Source organism: Rhodnius prolixus, unplaced genomic scaffold, assembly GCF_049639745.1.
Source record: "Rhodnius prolixus isolate KJV_2025 unplaced genomic scaffold, Rpr scaffold_11, whole genome shotgun sequence".
Taxonomy (NCBI): domain Eukaryota; kingdom Metazoa; phylum Arthropoda; class Insecta; order Hemiptera; family Reduviidae; genus Rhodnius; species Rhodnius prolixus.
The window spans coordinates 18,065,269-18,084,834 of record NW_027411625.1 but is presented as its reverse complement, the minus strand read 5'-3'; the positions used below and the strand labels follow the sequence as shown (position 1 = coordinate 18,084,834).

Genomic DNA, 19,566 nt, shown 5'->3' with positions numbered 1-19,566 from the left:
CAAGAACATTTTTTGAAAAAGCCGTTTTTGCTCATTTTCGGCAACTTTTTTCTCGAAACCTATTAGATCTGAGTTGTTGCAAAAAAATTACAGCCATAAAGGAGAGTTTGGCCTACATTATAAAGAAAATTTGGGAATTTTATCTTTTATAGAAAAAGAGAAAAAAATTGTCAAAGTTGGGTGTTTTTCAACGTTACGCTTTTTCGTGCACTTTTTGTCGATCATCCCTTATACAACTGTCCTACCGGACAGTTTTAATAAACATTTTAAATTTAATCCAGACGCTAATTGCAAGCTTTGTCCTGATAATCTGTCAGATATCGCTGCTCATTTTTTAGCAGATCGTAAATTTTTAAATAATCAAAAATTATTATTTTTTAGTAAATATCCGCTCATTGATAAAAGTTCCTCTTTGGATAAACTCGATTCTTTGTTGAACTGTTTTAGTGCCGACCAAATTAGATTATTGTGTACGTTTTTAAAAACATGTTTGTTTCTCAAAAGTAATATTCAACGTTAGCTTTAAAGATGTTATTCACTGTTAGAGAATTAAATTTTTCGATCAAAATATGTATTTACACACGCAATTGCCAAGAGAATTTCGGTTCAGATTTAAACGAAAAAGTAGAAAGTTATTTAAAAAAAAAAAAAATGCGTCTAGGGACGCATAGCATTATTTAATGTCTCTTAATAATTGTTGGCACACAGACATGTAATAAAAAATAAAAACGATTAATTGTGAACTCGTTTATAAAACCATAATTTTCTTACGATACAACAATTATTTTACAGCCCAAGGATAAAAATTATATACATGTTAAAACAATCGTTCTCTATGTGAAATCGAAAGAGGAAATACCAGCGTTCGATTCAAAAATGTAAAGTTGGTGATTGACCTTAGGAAAAAAAAATTCAGAGTACTATCATTTGATTCTTACGAGGCTTTACAGGATGCTGACGAGTTAAAACTCCTATACTAGTTGCTAAACGCTAGTAACTAAACACACGGTTAGCTGGCTATTTGTAAAGTAAAGTTAAAAAGGGATGCAAGATAGTGACGCTAGAGTAACACGCTATCATAAGTACAGACCAGAATAGCGAAATGTTACTTGAAATGAGTTTTCTAAGGCAAGGAGTAATGAATATCTAGGTTTCGTGGCCAAAAATTATTGAACTAAGGATTCAAGATTGGCGAGGAATCGGTCAAATAAAAGACAAACAAAAATTGGGCAAAAAGACGAGTTGTTGTTTTTATTTGACCGATTCTTCGCCAATCTTGAATCCTTAGCAGGGATTAATGGTTCAATCGCGATTAACCGGCATTTCTGATTGGTACAAGAAAGCAGTTTAAGAATGTTCTACTTACCCTATAACCTGTAAGGACTCCATTGGTCTGTTCTGGCTTCTTCCAAGTTAGCAGCAATGCTGAAGAACCCATGGGTATTGCTTCCAGTGTGGCCACAGTGCCTGGCACGCCTTCTGGGGTTTCGATAACAATTACCTCACTAGCCGGTCCATTATATCTTGAATTATAAGCTAATACTCGGGCTAGATTTCTGGAATTTGGTGTTAAATTGGTAACCAACCATCTTGTGGTCTCATGTTTGACAAGACTTTCTTTAGCAGACGTCTCACCTTCACGTTCGGTCCATGTTTGAATTTTATATCTGCGAAAGAAATAACGCACTTATATGATTGATGCAGTCAAAATGTGTTCAAAATTTATTGAAGTCTTGAGGCTTGCGGCAGGGAACAGGTGCCTGTTCGCATTAAAGAAAATACTATGTTTCAGAACCCATTCTAGAAAAGCAAATCTTCACATATATAAGACCCTGATATGACCGGTAGTGCTTTATGAAAGCGAATGCTGGGTTTTGACCCAAGAGAGCAAGACAGCCTTGAGAGTATGGGAAAGAAAAGTTTTAAGGAAGATATATAGTCCTGTAAACAAGGGAGAAGGGTGAAGAATCCGCAATAACTTGGAACTGTCAACTCTATGGAGACGCAGACATCGTTGCATGCATTAAAAAAAAGAGATTGAGTTGGTTAGGACATGTGGAGAACAGAATCTCTAAAAGACTTTTATATGGAAGGCCCGGAGGTGTCAGAAGAAGAGGTAGCCCAAGACTGTGATGGCTTGATGACGTCGAAGGAAATTTAAAGAAAATGGGTGGGTCCACAAGGTCGTTAGGACTCCGGTTGAAAGCTTTATGCGATTCCGGAGTTTAGACGGCAAGTCAACCCTCACTTTCTCGTTAGTGTGGACTGGTAACGTTGTATTTTGATGCTGCGGCCAGCGGGGCTCTGACGGGTTGATGTGTCTCCCCCACCGGCTTTCTTTTACCCTATCCTTTTTCCCTTCTTGTCTATCCCCTTCCTGCCTTAGTCTGGTCCTCACTTGCGTAGTGCTCGTTTCCAGAGTCGCTACTGCCGGTGCGCCTTCTGGGTGGATGGCTCGGGTATGGCTCCACTTGTTGGATCTAGATTAGGCCTCCTCTGGTTGGTGCTTGGCGGGGTCGTCAGGGTTTGTGAGGCCTGTTTTGTGCGGTTCTCTCCCACTTGGCCTGCCATGGTTGCGGTTTCGTCGGTTTCGGGGTTTCTGCGTGAGTAGGCAGAACGTGAAGGTGTGCTGGGCCCACTGGGATATGGAGAACCTTCTTTTTGGGGGATCCTACCCCGGCGATCCTGGTTATCCTGATCGGTTTAAGAGGGCTGGCGTGAAATTCTGGGGTGGTAGCTACTCTTTTGAAATCGGCACATCTCTCGGGCCCCCGTCCTACCTTCTGCCAGAGGGTACCGAAGATAAAACTGGGGCGCCCTGGGCTGCATGGAAGGAAGGGGCCTGTCGCTACGTAATCAGGTAGTGATGGCTGCCCTGCTCAACATGCGATAAGAGTTTTATACGCATTAAATCCCCTAATCAACTCTTCTCGGATGTGGCTGGTGAGGCTCGCGCGGTCGGTAGAATACTCGGCGCCGCGCGGGTCCCCAGTGTTCCCTTGGAGGTTTCCTCTGATGAGAGTCTTGCCCTTCAGGCGAGAAAATGCATTGTTATCAGTTGAACCTTCACCGTTCTAGGGCTGCGACATATAATCTGGCGTCGGCCCTGGTCGGTGCGAGTCCTTTTATTGCTATGTTGCAGGATCCCTGGTCTAGAGAAGGGAAGGTGCTGGGTAAACCGGCCAGCGCCAGGGTTTTTGCAGCACATGGAGTTGAAGTACGACCGCGTGCGGCAGTTATCGTATCACGTGGTTTGAATGTTTGGCACTTGGCTGAGTTTTCTTCGGAGGATTCAACCGCGGTTTTGGTGAATAACTAACATAGTTCCTCTTCAACTAGTTTTAGTGTTGTTGTAGCGTCTGTGTATTTTCCTCATGACGATGAGTCTCCTCCCTTGGCGGTTAGAAGTCTTATAGAGTATTGTAGTGAACGTAGGTTGCCCCTTAATTTAGGTTGCGATGCAAATGCGCATCACACAGCATGGAGTAGTTCTGACGTTAATTCTAGAGGTGAAACTCTTTTAGAGTATCTCATGAGCACTAACTTGGTATGGTGCAATCGTGGACATAAGCCCACCTTTGTTACCAGGAGAAGACGGGAGGTCTTATATTTGGTCTCTTCTGATACTACTGACTTGGTTACTGGGTGGGAGGTCTCTGACCTTCCCACCTTGTCAGACCATTGTTTAATAAAATTTTCCCTTCGTGGGGAGGTTGATTTACCCGAGGTGAGGCCCATCAAAAAGACCAATTGGGGAAGTTTTAGGTTAAGTCTTGCCTCTATTATTGGTAACTTGCAGGTGGAAGTGGGCACTGGGGTCCGGACTGAGGTAATTGACTCGGACTGCCAGCGTATCACTGAAGCCTTAATCGAAGCATTTCACAGCGCCTGCCCTTTGCGGGTTGGTTTTAGTACTAAGCGCACTTGTGTTTGGTGGTCGCCTCGGCTCGCTCAATGCGTGGCCAAGCAAGGCGTGCGCAGAGTCGAGCAATGCGCTCCCAGTCTTCGACTGCTGGGACATCTACAGAAGCTATACCCAGAGGCTATTTAAATCTGAAATAAGAAGAGTCAAGCAGCACTCCTGGAAAAATTTGTGCAGTTCGTTGGAAGGCATTCAGCCATTGGCTAAAATTCAGCGAATTCTAAAAAAGGACTCGTGCTCCTCTTTGGGACCGATTGAAATAAGTCCTGGTCGGCTTACCTCCTCACCGGCTGAGACTCTTGAAGCCATGCATACCAGCATGGTGTCTGAGGAGGATTCATTATCGGCGTCTTTTCCTGTTGACCGCCGGGCCGCCGTAGATTTAGCGGACCGGGTATTCGAGCGGTGAACTGGATATGCCATGCGGCGTTCGGAAGATTATTGTCTGTCGAATGCCTTGGTGTGGTTCGAGAACGAAGGTTGTTCAGGGGTTGTCCTCAAGGTGGGATTTTATCCCCCTTTTTGTGGAATCTTGTAATGAATGGCCTTCTTAGTGGCCTTGCCGGTCGTCCGGGTTATGCTCAGGCATATGCGGATGATCTGGTGGTGCTCCATGTAGGGAAGGATCTCAGTACGCTTCTCGACCTTTCGCAGCAGAGCCTTTACTTTGTGGCGCGATTGGCTGAGGGAAATAGGTTGAGTTTCAGTGTTTCTCTGGTGTGATCCTGGATTCTAGATTACACTGGACTCAGCATGTCAAGGAAAGTGCGAATAAGGCCACCTCTGCTCTCATGCAGTGTCGCAGGCTGGTTAGCAAGAGATGGGGAATTTCCGCTAAGCTCATGTATTGGATGTATGAGGCCGCAGTGCGACCTATTTTAGCATATGGCTGTATTGTCTGGTTGAATGCTACTCGGCAAAAGACGCTTTGTAATGTTTTACAGTGCCTCCAGCGGCTAGCATGATTATTGATTACCGGAGCATTGCAGAGTACTCCTACTGCCACCCTGGAATTAATTCCTCCCTTGGATATTTTTCTTAGGGGAGAGGCTTTGATGGCCGCGCGTAGACTTGAGAGTGTCGGCACGTGGGCATCTACGAACTTTATCGGTCGGAAAGGCAGGCTTTTTAGTCATGCTGATCTGGTTTGGGAAGATAAAAAGCAAATAGCAGTGCTCTCCATGCCGGGGGACTTCCTCCCTGCGATACTAGCAAGGGAGGAGGCTTGTGCTTCGGCTGTCGAGTTGCCAATAAACGCCATCTCTGTTTTTACCGATAGTTCATTGATGGATAGGGCAGGTGCAGGCCTCTACATCTGGGGACCCCAATTTGGGGTCAGATGGGAACACGCACCTGCCTAGATCTTAGATGCATCTGTTTTTCAGGCGGAGTTGGCTGCCATTGAGATGGCAGCTAATTTACTCCGCTGGATGGGATTTGCCGATACTGATATTAGGTTCTGTAGGATAGCCAGGCTGCAATTAAAGCTCTGGCCTCTCCTAGTAAGAACCAAATTTCGGTCAATTCTTGTCATGTTGCTCTCGATTTGTTGGGAGCTTTGAATACTGTTTCGGTTGCTTGGTCCTCTGGTCACTCCGGGATTCCGGGTAACGAACTAGCTGATGAAACAGCAAAGGAAGAAGCTGCGATAATAACAATGACTCCTTAGCCCATTATCCCTGTATCCTATCGACGTTGTAGAACAGAGGTGGAGCAGTGGATTTTGAAAGAACATCGGAAACGGTGGAGATCCCGAGCTGACTGCCGTCAGGCTAAAGAAATTCTTGGCCTGTCAAAAACGGCTATAGATGGTTTTAGCAGGTCCCGGATCCGCCAGTTTGTTCAGGTGTTTATTTAGCGTACCATCTTTTCAATTGCGGCCTTACCCAGTCGCCAATTTGCGCTGGCTGTGGTGAGTCCAATGAGACTGTGCGGCACTTTGTAGAGGTGTGCCCCGTTTATTCTAAAACTAGATTTCTCGTCTTCGAAAGGTCAAATGTCTCCCTACCGGAGATTATAGCATCTGGTAATCTTAACGAACTTTCTAGGTTTATTCAGTGCACTGGGCGATTGAGTCGCCATGCTCCCTAGTGTCCCGTTACTACTTTATTAGTTTATTGTATTGGCTTCTGGTAAACTTTAGCCGGATTTGTTGTTTTAAAGCCCCGGTATCTCTCATGAGATGAGGGTTGGGCGGGGAACAATGGGCATTTTAGATTTCCTGCGTTGCTTCCCCTTTTTGGTGGAACCGCCCTTCTAATACAATCTACAAAGGAAATGGGTGTGCGAAGATGGCGATTAAAGGGTCTTGAGAGAGCTCAGTGGAGAGCCTTGATGGAAGAGGCTCTGGTCCTTTCAGGACTGTAGCGCCGAGAAAGAAGAAGAAAGAAATAACGCACTTACATGATTGATGCAGTCAAAATATGTTCAAAATACGTTGAAGGCGTTTTTCTGAGATGTAAAGAACAATAGCATAAAATATTAATCTTTCTGGATGCCTCGATTTATAAATTAATTGTAAGCAAACCATGTCCGCTTTAAAATTACGAAAACGAAAACCTAACATTGGTTGTAATTGCCCGTACTATTAGAAATTAGAAATATTTTTTCAGTAACAATATTAATAAGTTGTCAATCGCTTAAGCAATATCAAGAATGACATTTTTATAAACTACAAAACCTTATTGCTGCAGTACGTATCTGATCTGAAGCGGATATTCTAAAGAGTGATGGCGAGATAAGAGCCACTTGATCTTAACAGTAAGTCATAGCAATTAATGAATTTCGAAACAGCAACATAAGTATCGAGTTAGTGTTTGGTTTCCACTTCCTAGCGAAGTATCCGGTATTAAAGGCTTATATGTATAGGGTGTTCATCATAAGACTACCGTAACTTCGGGAGGCGATTCTGGGCATCATTTGCAACAAAAAATTCCATATTAACTACGGCTCGATTCGGCTTCGTTTTATAGATATTTTTAATTTTATGTTTTTTCATGGTGTTACTACTTTTTGGCAAAAAGTTGCCTATATTTCTCATATTATTAAAGCTACAGCAATTTTAATAAGCTCATTAGAAAGAAAATTAAAATTTCCTTTTAAATAAGCTAATTTATGTTTCAAAATAATAATAATAAGTATTTTACTTTATGGCCCAAACATAAGGAATAGCAAGTTTCTAATTTTTTCCAAAACTTTGACTTCATTTTTCTCAAAAATATTATATATGTAAAAAACGTGCACTATTCATGAAAAACATCTACATACAATTACCTTTCGAAAGGTATATCATGAGTAGTGGTTATTTTAAAAATTGATGCAGATATCTATGATTAATTGCAAAAAAGTAGGCATCAAAACAGCGTCGGCATTATGAAAGGAATTCACCTACCATAAGAATATAACTGATCAGAATCATCAAATCCAGTACGATTTTTTGCAAACGTGTAATTTAATAATTAATTTATTTAAGAACTTTATTCAAAAATATAAAATTTACATTATAAATAATAAAATAAAATAAAAAGAAGAAAAATGAATATGATGTTAAATCAGGGTTAGGTACCAATTTCGAAAGAAAGGGTTTTCGTTTAACGAGTTTAGATCTGTGTGCTATTCTTTAGTTAATTAGAAAAATATGCTAAATATGTGAATAAATCACAGATTTTCTTGATCTACACAATAAACTTTTGGAATTAGGAGGTTGTGAAGAGCTAATGATAAATAAGTCGAGAACTTACTTATCGCTCTAATCCCCAAATTAAAAACTGACATGTTTTATCCTAATACGGCTTATAAAAATAAATAAATACAACAAGAAGAAAAGATAGTTTAAAGTTTACATGTTCATTAGATATTTACTTGTCATTTTGCTATCAGTTTCGAAAAATGCAAAAAAAACCGTGATTCTGGACCACACAGTGCAATATGAAAGCAACCACCTCAAGCAGAAACAAGTGTCGATCAAGAGAAAAGGATATCTCTTTTTACAGGAAATTAAGGGAACTACGTGGCATTTTTTCGATTTTAGGTTCGGTGTGCGGTGAACTATACCGGAGAAATCCAGAACTTCCTTGATGTCACTATTGACCAACCGATAACGACCAACTGTTAAGGTAAATAATACAGTTACCTGGGTAAAAAAAAATAATAATAATGATCATACTCTTTAAAATTTTTCTGATTTTGAGTCTATGTGCCCACGGATAACACATAATATGAATAACTAAAACCCAATCGAAAGACGTCTAAAAAGTGTAAGTAGAATGATCAAAAAGCATGGCATATGACCAACAGGAACTACCGTTAGGTGCCAAGCAGTTTCATCATTAACCCTTAAAGGTACTCTTTCTTTTAACCTTAAATTTAGATTGTTTGTTTATGAACTTTATGCTGCTTCAAATAACTATTAATTTTCTTTTCCTGACAGCCTTTTAATGAATTAGACATCTACAAAATAACGATTGTAACTAATTGTTTTTGCAATATATATTGAGAAAGCTCAGTGGACAGCCTTGATTGAGAGCCCTGGTCCTGTTTAATAACACATTAATGATAGATTAAGGATTCAAATTGGTGAGGAATAGGTCCAAATAAAAACAACAATTCGTCTTTTTGCCAACGTTTCGACAAATATATTGCCTTCTTCGTGGCTATGCGGGTTGGTTGAGTTACAGAAAACTATTTTTGTAGTTCCTATTCTCGCCAATTTGAATCCTTAATTTAATATTTTACGGTCACTAAAACCAATATATATTCATTAAAGATAGAGAAGGGAATGTTAAAATAATTTTGCAATTGTCAGTGATTACATAATTTACCCTTTGAAGTGTCCGCGGACGGATGCTGGTGAGACAGGAGCCCAAGAAAGTAGGGCCGAGGTAGAGGAAGTCACTTGGACAAGGGTTAGATTTGTTGGAGCGTCCGTTGGGAAATCTTCACCAGAGTATCCAACCACTTCTGTCGGCGAAACATTTGCTTCTCCCAGCTCGTTAATAGCTACTACCTGTACAAAAGGAGAATTTAAAACTGGTGTGCAAAATTAAAACAAATTTCTCTTTGCATGTTTAGCAGAGTTTATACCACACTTCCGTTAAAGGGCGGCACTGCCCAGGAGTATTTAAACGTAAGTATTACTTTTTCAATCGCCAAATTGATTGCAAAGTTACGAACTTGCAATAATTATTGTATAAAGCTCACTATAAAGAATATAACATATGTAATCAATCCTACAAAAAATTGTTATACTTGTAATATGGGAGTGAATGAAGATCTAATTCACATATTTATAGAATGTCCCGCATACCATTCTGTTAGAGAAAACTACCTTTCTCATTATGGTTTCCCTATTACCTATGACAATTTGTTTCACCTATTATTGTCATCTGCGGTGAAAGAAGACCTAATTAAGGTATTTAATTATTTTAAAAAAATACTGCAGCTAAGGCAGTCTTTAAGTCAATAATCTGTTTGCATTCTTTCTCTTTTCAAATATAATAAAAAGTAATTTTTGTTTTTGTTTATTTATTTTTCTCTTTCAATTTATAACATTGAAGATTTATGGACTATTATTTATTTTATTATTTTCTTTTGTAATCATAAGAGAAATCTTTTGTCCATCTAAAAGAGTTTTCAATGAATTAAACAAGTTGATAACTAACACTGTTGAGTGCTCGTCAACACGTTTTTTGCAAAACAAACTTAATTTCTCATACGAAGATAAAAGGAATCCTGGAAAATGATATACCGTTAGAAAGCCCATTAAACAAGGAAACTTTTATAAAAAGTGCCAGCACCTAGGTCTGATAATGATCACGTAAGGGCCTAATGAGTTTTCTGAAAAATTTCGATTACTTTTATTTTTCCAGCATTCGGAGGAAGATTGAGGCTGTTTGGAGAATAACTTATGCTTTGAAATGGTATCAATTTTTAGAAAATGTATCTGTCTTTCTAACCGTGTCATCATAATCGAATTCGGGCTAAAACTTCCTGAGTAATAACATTTTTATTTTAAAAAAGTAATGATTTTAGAAAAAAAATTTAAGTGACGTCACTCAAGAACAGTGGAAGATATGAAGTTGGCCAATACGTCATTGAACTCCACTTTAGATGTACTACACTCAGTAGGCCTATGGACAATACTTACTGGTTCACCCTGTATAAATGTGCAACTCAACTCTTTGTATGGGTTATATAACTTAAACAAATAAACATTCATTGCTCTTTGCATGCTTGTCCTTGATGATATTTTTAAAACTTATGTTTACAAATGGTTTAAAATGTAACAAATGTTTGTTTTCTTCAATTCTATTAAAATTTCTTATTAACTACTAATTGAAATGACCTGTGCTTTTTTAAAATAGCTCATTCGGATAAAAGAAGATTTCAGACGTTTTTGCTACCGGTTTAGTTAAAACAAAATTATGGAGAATGATATGGGTCAGGAAAGTAAAAACGTTATTCAGGGTACTCGAAATCCTTACAGTCAGCAGATGATGGTCTCAAAATTTTTAGGTCAAGGATGGGTTCAAATAACACAAAATGATGGCCTTTGTAGCAAGAAGTAGCAAGGTGAGAAAATTTAAATTGTAAGGCGATAAGTCGACGTGACGTTTGTAACACCTAATTACATTTACAATAAGGGCAAATAATACTTGTGTAAAATTTTCTAAGTTCGTAACTAGTCTTTAGTTAGAAGCTTCCAATAATTTTAAGTAGATAGATTCCATAAGAGTTGGCCAGAAAGCCCACTGTACCACTGCGACCCGGAGGATCTATTGTGGCCTTTAAACGAATTCCAATAAATAAAAAGAAAATAAAATATCACCCAATCAATCGTTGCTAGTGTAGAGAGAGCGGAAACGGGCGAGAAAGGCCGAACGCCGAGAAGTGGGACCCGCTAGTTAGCCAGAGTCAGTTTGGCCTAGAGCAGGGGTCGGCAACCCGCGGCTCGCGAGCCGCATGCGGCTCTTTTATCCCAATTGTGTGGCTCTTCAGCCTGCCAAAAATATATTGTATTTTTTAATTTTATTGAAACGAATGAAAATTCCATTTATTAAAGGTATTTTTTCAAAAATAATTTTAAATGTGTTAGGTTCGAAATTGAATAGAATTATACAATATCAAAATAAAGTACTTGATTTATATTGTAAGACTGCCGCCTTTTCATTCGTTAAGTTATTATTTATTTGTTTATTTACTTTGCAATACATGAAAATAAATATATAAAATATTTAAATGTTATTGAAAATCATAAAATTATAATTTGCGAAAACAAATGATCTTCATAGATTTTTACATAATCATCCTTGCGGCTCTTGGTAAGATTTATTAAAATTATTTAAGGAGAAATGGCTCAAAAGATGTGGTATCATTTCAGTAATTGCATTTATCATATCAACTCGTCCCCTTTCGATTGCTATATCAATAGGAGAACTGGCGTTGTGCACACTGCTCCTGGATTTGGTGAGGAAGATTTTTACGCTCTCTACTTAAAATAGGTTGCCGACCCCTGGCCTCGAGCGTGGGCTAGTGACAGTCTAAAGGTAGTTATTCTGCGTCTGAGCACAACCCGTGAGCCGGAAGTAGCGTTCGTCAAGTTCGTCCTGGTTGGGAGAGAGAGAGAGACTTTTTCTTATTTCCTGTTATTACCGTATGTGTGTAAAGAGATTTCTTTTGTTTGTAATACATTTTTGTTTTCTTTTCGTTTACGTTGGTTTCCTTACTTACCTTCCCCCTCCTTACAAGTGGTGTCAGGTGTGGCATTCACCACGTTGCGGGGACATTACGAGTATAAAAGGATGGCTTTTGGGCTGGTAAATGCTCCCGCCACATTCCAGAGGCTAATGGACCAATTGTTGTCCGAGATCAAAGGAGTTGAATGCTTCGTCTACCTAGATGATGTAATAATTTTCAGCCCTACGATCTCGGACCATTGTCAACGATTGGAGCACGTTCTCTCCCGGATTGAAAGCGCCAACCTAAAGATAAGACTGGAGAAGTGCCAATTTGCCGAGGCGAGGGTACACTATTTGGGGCATGTGGTGACAGCCGAGGGGGTCGGCCCAGATCCGGAGAAGGTTCAGGCGATCCGTGACTATCCGGTACCAACCTCGGAGCGGGAAGTTAAAAGCTTCCTGGGACTAGCCGGGTACTACCGGAGGTTCATTCAAGGTTTCGCCCATCTGGCCAAACCCCTAACTCTGTTACTGAGGAAAGACGCGTCATATGAGTGGGGCCCGGAGTAACAAGGGCGTTTGACGCACTAAGAAAGGCCCTCTGCTCGGAAGCAGTGATGATATACCCGGGTTTCTCAGACCCCTTTGAGTTGGCGACCGATGCGTCAAGCGTCGCGATCGGCGCGGTGTTATCACAGGTACGCAATGGGTATGAAAGGCCGGTGGCCTTTGCCAGCCGACAATTAACTGCAGCGGAACAGAAATATTCCACCACGATGCGGGAATTACTGGCAGTTGTGTGGGCAACGGCCCAGTTCCGCTGTCATCTGCTGGGCCGCAGGTTTACGTTGATTACCGATCATTCGGCTTTGCGGTGGACGTTACACTAGCAAAACAGGGAACACACTTTGAGAAGAACAAAACTTAACCAACCTTAATGAAAAATTTTTCAAATGTTTGTAAATTAGGCACAATATGTTCAGACTTCTTCCAGTCGGTTATATCGTGGGAACTCCAGGTCTCACCAGTAACTCCTCGCTTCCAGTACACTCTATACTGGAACTTTGGTGCGTTATGTTCAATTTCTGGCATTGGCTGAAAAGAAGGATACAATTGTACTAGAATATTGTAATATAATTACAATAATTGAGGGATTTAAATTAATTGGAAATTTAATGGCCATACTCTACAGTCTGGCTAGTAGTAAGAAGGCAATCATTGCCAAAACATCGGGGTAAATTCTTATCTCAATAATAATGATAATTTTGTAATGTACTTACAGTCCAAGAGATAACCATATTCGTCGGTTCAGTACCTTTTCCTTCAACATTGTCCGGATTTTTATATGGTACATCTGGACTTGTAGTACAAACTTTTGAATGAAACGATGGCAATGAAGAACCTATTTTATTCCATGCAACAACTCTAAAAGTATAATTAGTCCACGGACTCATGGAGACCTAAAAAAAAAAAAAAAAAAAAAAAAAAAAAAAAAAAAAAAAAAAACATGGTACCTTTTAGTTGAATTACATAATATATAAGAAAGCTCAGACAAACTTAAATAAGAACCACTTTTACTTACCCTGGGGTTTCGAAAACTTGTATTTCAGATATGAGCACTACAAACGGGCAAACTGCAATATTGCAACACGTGCTCTTATGAAAAGTAAGTAAAAGGTTACTGGGTTGCGGTCGCATGGGGTTAAAATATAAGTTTAGACATACTGCTCTTTTTTTTTTTGTTCTGGTGCAACTGCTCTAGATAGAAATTGAAACTATGCACCAGATGCTCAGAAAGAAATTGTCAACTTTCATATTTTTGTAACATGGACCCCAATTAAAAAAAAACAAACTAGATTTGTGTTCTGAAAAAATGTTATTGAAAACCCATCCAATAAAGAAGACCATCCACAGGTGGAATTATGTATTAAGTTTAAAAGAGAACTAAAAAATTGGAAAAAGTCGAATGGACTGCTTGAACTGATCTAAACCAATCCATTTTAGACCTTCTAGGTAGTAGACACTATACATTCATTAGACATCATTCTTCCATTCCAAATGACACTATATAGGAAAGTGTGTCAGCCGCTGCAGTTCAGTCTCCAAGTACCGCGGAAAGTTTTCGGAGGAGTAGTGACCGTGCAATTAGCTTCTCCTATCCGAGTGACAGTCGTGCTGGCAGGAGTGCCTAAAGAATAGAAATCCAGTACGGTGACTTCAATATCAACAACAACTTCAACTACTTCAATGCTTTGACGGAATCCTGTTATATTATACTGTAATAATACTGCGTAATAATACTGCCAGTCTCTATGGAAGAGAGAGAGTCGTCAGGACCGGTGGGAGATCCACAGAATGGGAGAGTCTTTGTATTGTTACGAAGTTACTTTGGCGCCATCTCAAGAGAGAAGAGAGGACCTCAAGTTTGCTAAGGAGCCCACTAGAGAGGGCAACCGAAGAAATTTTGGAACGTTCCGGAATTTCTCAGTAGAGTGATGTAGTTAAGCTGAGACGTTAAGCTTCTAGCCGATTCTAGAACATTCCATGACTGTGCAAAGAGTGAAAGAGCGGCTCCAGTACAGGAGTCTTTATTGTAAACTTATAAGTTAAGTTCTAAGTGTGTAGAAGTGAACTGTTGTAAACTTGTTCAGAACATAATTGTGTTTTAGTAAATGTTATTTACTGTGCTGTGTAATGAATCAGTGTTACTGAAAGTTAAGCGTATTTCATCACATAGGTGACACTTATTAACTAGTGGAAGTCGTTAGTTCAAATAAAAATACTACAGTATGTTAGAAAATTGCAAATCAGTTAAGCAGCTAGCAACTTAACAAACCAGCTCTGAGACTAAATAAAAAGTGGTAACACTATCTGTCAACCTCCTAATACTGATACCTACTTCCCAACAGGAACGCTTAATCCTGGAAAGTCATAACATAGTTGTTTAACTTTATTGTAAATAACATTTATTGTTAGATTCTAAAGTTAAGCTTTATTGTATTCAGTTGCTAACAACGAAGCGGTGTAAGTGTGGAAGCCACAGCTTTAGGCAAGAGGTGCTGTTTTAAAAAACAAGTAAAAGTATTGTTTAATTATTATGTTTGTAAAGGCAAGGGAGTAGTGGACGCGCGGAGGAGGGGGGCCGTGGCTGGGTGTACACAGACACAATAGCGTAGCGGAGTGGGGAGGACGAGCTACAGACAGACAGACACTCAGTATGGCCTGTGGCGCTAGTCAGGTGAGCTTCGCGTGGTGAGGTCTGTGGCGATCACTGAACTTCCGCTGTGCTTGGCTAGTTGAGACAGGTCTCAAACTCATAGACTGAAAACTTGGAGATTACCTTTTATTTTATAACCAGTAATTTACTTTCAGTTGTAATTATCATTTATTCTGTTCTAATAAATTGTGTTCGTTTTCCTTTTTGTTTTAGTTCCCTCCTTATCTTGTCGTTCCTTACATGTTATTTATTTATATTTCTATTTATAAATTTGTATGAATGTATGTTTATTTTATGAATTTTCTAGAGATTGGTTCAGACTGACTTCTTCGGTTTCAGCTTTCATCTTTCATTTTGGTTCATAAACATTTTTATTATGTATTATGTTATTTACGTACTCATAATTAATCTAGTAAAGAATCTAAGTTTCTGTCGTTCTAATAAGATTAGTTTATTTTAATATACTTGTATTCCAGTATAACACAGGCGTATTGTGACCCTGTCTCTTCTGTGACCACAGATGATGTATGTGCATGGGAGAGGTGTATAGGTGCGTGCGTGGAGTTGGAAGATTGTGCGGACGAACATGAGAGACACTGTGCGTGAGCACATTACAATACTGTATCCAAAACATACCGTATAGGTGACATCTGTGGCTGGCACAGAATCATAAGCGATTTCCCATGTGTCTGGTGTGAACGTAGTATTGTACTGGATGGTATATCGAAGTATGGGCGCCCTGTTGTCACCCATGGGTTTCCATCGAATGGTTGCAACTCGTTTATTACATTCTACTCCAGTCAATTCAGGAGCGTTTGGAACATCTGTAATTTTTAAAAATTTTATTTTAGTTATTTTAGCAGCTTTTATTACTAAATATTATATCTTAAGAAACACTACTTTGACAAATTCGTTACAGCCCATCTAATCCTATTTCCTATGTCACACTGCTGGTTGATAAAATTCAATCGAAATTTTGTGACGTTTCAATGAAATATAAATTTCTGGGTAATACAATATTTTGCAAGAATACTCTTCGAAAATATGGTCGAGTTTTTAAAGAAAAAATGGGATTATTATCCATATTTTGAGGATGATTCTAAAACTATGGTCTTTGTTTCAAAACTAGTTGAAAAAAACCAGTCTTAATCCCTTTTTACCTTAAACCATAAAATTACTTACCTTGTACAGTAAGTGTAGCTTCAGCCGTCGCTTCGTCCAGTAAAGTTGACGCAACACAAGTGTAAATACCAGAATCTAGTTCAGTAGTTTTCGTGATTGTCAAGGAATAATCATTAGATCGAACAAATCTGGGTTCTGAATCAACGTCAATCAACTGGCCATTATTTCTCCAATCAATGGTTAAATCTAGTGAACTATCAGAAACAGCGTTACAACGAAAAGTTGCCGTAGACCCAGCCGCCACTTCATAATCTTCTGGTGCATCCGTAATGCGTGTGTGTTCTAATAGGAAAATTCAATAACAATTATATTTTGTTTAGTGCGTTCTAAATAAAATAGTAATAATAGTTTGTAAATAAAACTATACCTTTAACTTTGAGCGTTGCAGAACTGTTAGTTTCTCCCAATTTATTACTGGCGTGACACGTGTACAACCCGGCGTCCAGGAAGTTCACTTCCCTGAAACAATAAAAGTCGAAATATTTTCGTTTTTTACAACTTAGAATCACATATATATATACAGCAAAAAAATTAAAGGGCCACTTTGTTTTGAAGAGATATTAAAACTGTCCGGTAGGACAGTTGTATAAGGGTTGATCGTCAAAAACTGCACGAAAAAGCGTAACGTTGAAAAACACCCAACTTTGACAATTTTTTTCTCTTTTTCTATAAAAGATAAAATTCCCAAATTTTCTTTAAAATATAGGGCAAACCCTCCTTTATAGCTGTAATTTTTTTGCAACAACCCAGATCTAATAGGTTTTGAGAAAAAAGTTGCCGAAAATGAGCAAAAACTGCAATTTCAGAAATTGTTGTTGTTGTTGTTGTTCTTCTTCTTCTTCTTCTTCTTCTTGTTGTTGTTGTTACCTTTTTTGTAAACTGCGTAGCGCCTAAACGCGTGAACCGATTTTCATGAATGAGGTGTCATTCGATTCAGAATTTTATGTAGATGTGCCTTTTGGGGGTCTCGACGCTGTACATAGAATAGGAGAGGAGTTAGCCCCCTTTATGTAAGGCCCCCTCCAAAATTATTATTACTAATTACTCTGTAAATCTTAGCCCGATTTTGATATAATTTGGTAGGATGATAGAGTTAGGGCTCCTCTACGTAACATTAAAGCGGCGATCAGCTCTTACACTTGTTAAGGGAAAGTATAGCAATCGTTTCAAATTATCGACACGTGAACCGATTGTCATGAATGAAGTGTCATTCGAATCGAAATTTTGTACAGATTTGCACTTTAAAAGTCTGAACGCTGTGCCTCATAAGGAGGGGAGTTTGCCCCACCCAAGTAAGGCCCTTTCTAAAACTATTATTACCAATATTTCTATAACGCTTAGTCCGATTTTGATAAAATTCAGCTCGAATAAGTTGTTAAAGCTCCTCTACTTGGCTGTGAAGGGCCATCAAGCTCTTGCACCTACTAAGAGGAAGTACTGCAATCGTTAAAATTATCAATGGGTGAACCTATTTACATTAATGAAGTGTAAATCTTTGCCTTTTAGGGAGAAGTACTGTAATCGCAGTTTATTTTTCTTACTCCTCTTAAGAGGAAGTACTGAAATCGCAGTTTAATTTTGCTTTTTACGTACAAATACCTTCCTATTTTATTCAAAACGCTTTCTCAAAAAAATTGTTATTGAGGATGGCAACTATAATCATTCTTTAAAAAGATCTCTCCAATGGTAGTTACAGTTCCGACTTAACACCTTATCAGGTTATAATGATAGAATTGCTTATTCTAAATTTTAAAAAAAATCTGTGAAACAAATAAGTAACTTTGTAAAATAGACAAAAATGAAAATCTATCCAAAAGGTACAAAAATCTTTTTAACAAAAACTTACAGTTTAAAATGTTAAGTATAAGGGTTGATTAAACGCCAAAAGGTACACAAATCAGCAAGTACCCAACATTTCATTCATGCTTAGCTGATATAATTTAAGTAATTTTGCTGCATTAACTTTTTCTTCACATTTTTTTAGAAATTATTAGATGTCACAGACCCTTATGCTGGCTAGATCATTCATAATATTATTTTGTTATAATCATGATAAAATGTATATTATATCTTCGTTTTTAAATATAGGTACTTTATTTTAACTCCATTTCAAATTATTCTTTGGATTTATCTTTAATATGCTCTTTATTTTTAGTAGTCACATATACATTCATGTTAAAGTAGAGAAAAACAAAGTTAGAGTCGGCTACTGTTTAAATTTGAATCACGGATTTAACAGAATATTTCAGTCTTGAATTCGTCTTACCGAAATATTCGTGAGCACAAATAACTCACAGTTAATAACAAGTAGATTATTCAACAATTATTCATTTCTCAATAAATTGTAATTTAATTTAGTCTCCCTAATTTTACTTATAGTAAAATACTGGAATAATTAGCTGCCCTAAAAATATGCATATCTTATTTATTTTATATTACATGTATTCAACATTGTGAGAAGAACAGCTACATTGAGAATGTAATTGAAGAAAACTATATTATTTGCGATAAAGCCAGGTAATTATTACCTATTATTATAAACGTTTGACTACTACATAAAATAACAATTACTTTAATCGAAGAATGAACTTAAACCGACGATTTAAAAAAATAAATAAAATAAAATAAACAAAATCATTGATGTATGTTGATATAAGCATTTTTTAAAAAAAGGTTTTGAATTTTTTAGCCTCATAATTTTTTTATATTTTTTATAACGTTTTTCTTTTTCACCTGTAATTAATAGTTTGATTATTATAAATAACTAGATATTACAGTCAATCTACAGTGCTACTTGAACAAATATTTTGTAGATGAAAATGGCCAGCATAAAAGTCTGTGACATCTAATAATTTCTAAAAAAAATTTGAAGAAAAAGTTAATGCAGCAAAATTACTTAAATTATATCAGCTAAGCATGAATGAAATGTTGGGTACTTGCTGATTTGTGTACCTTTTGGCGTTTAATCAACCCTTATACTTAACATTTTAAACTGTAAGTTTTTGTTAAAGATAATTAAGGTTGGGATTAAAATAAACCATCAGACCAGTCTCAAGAGGCTATTTTCTTTGACCATTTTTCTCCTTGTTATCTTGGACTTTGTTCATATTGACCGATATGGGGCTATTTCTACTCTATCTCTATCAGTCTTTAACGTTGTGTCGTGCAGGTTTTACTGGTGTTTCCTATTGTTTGATGTGTTATGGATCCCTTGCAAGGTTTAAGGCGGCATCTTTTGTTTGTAGGGCTGTAACATTAATTGAGGAAGACGGGAAGTAGGCCGGCGATTGGGAGTGAGTCATTCTGTAATCCAGCGATTATGGTGGAGATACCAGGAGACAGGAGGATTCACCAGACGGCCAGGGCAGGGCCGGCCAAGATCCACTTCATTAATTGAGGACCGATTCATGCGGCTACAAGCCCTCAGAAATCGCCAAACCACCTCACCTGCTATCCAAAGTAACCTCAGGCGTGCTACAGGAACCGCGATTTCTGCTCAAACCGTTCGTAATCGGTTGAGAGAAGGTGACCTGCGTTCCAGGTACCCGATAAAAGTGCCACAGTTGACC

At 38.2% G+C, this 19,566-nt stretch overlaps 1 protein-coding gene across 6 annotated transcripts in view; it reads right to left on the bottom strand.

The window, feature by feature from the left end:
- Positions 1-19,566, bottom strand: part of Nrg (Neuroglian) — a 133,356-nt gene that overhangs the window by 63,502 nt on the left and 50,288 nt on the right. For all 6 annotated transcript variants that reach the window (XM_074137716.1, XM_074137717.1, XM_074137720.1 and 3 more), the window contains exons 11-17: positions 16,365-16,456; positions 15,998-16,279; positions 15,452-15,639; positions 12,879-13,058; positions 12,532-12,693; positions 8,743-8,927; positions 1,367-1,667 (exon numbers count right to left, since the gene is read on the bottom strand). In XM_074137716.1, coding sequence (XP_073993817.1) covers positions 1,367-1,667; positions 8,743-8,927; positions 12,532-12,693; positions 12,879-13,058; positions 15,452-15,639; positions 15,998-16,279; positions 16,365-16,456 — 1,390 coding nt within the window. The remainder of the gene's footprint in view (positions 1-1,366; positions 1,668-8,742; positions 8,928-12,531; positions 12,694-12,878; positions 13,059-15,451; positions 15,640-15,997; positions 16,280-16,364; positions 16,457-19,566) is intronic.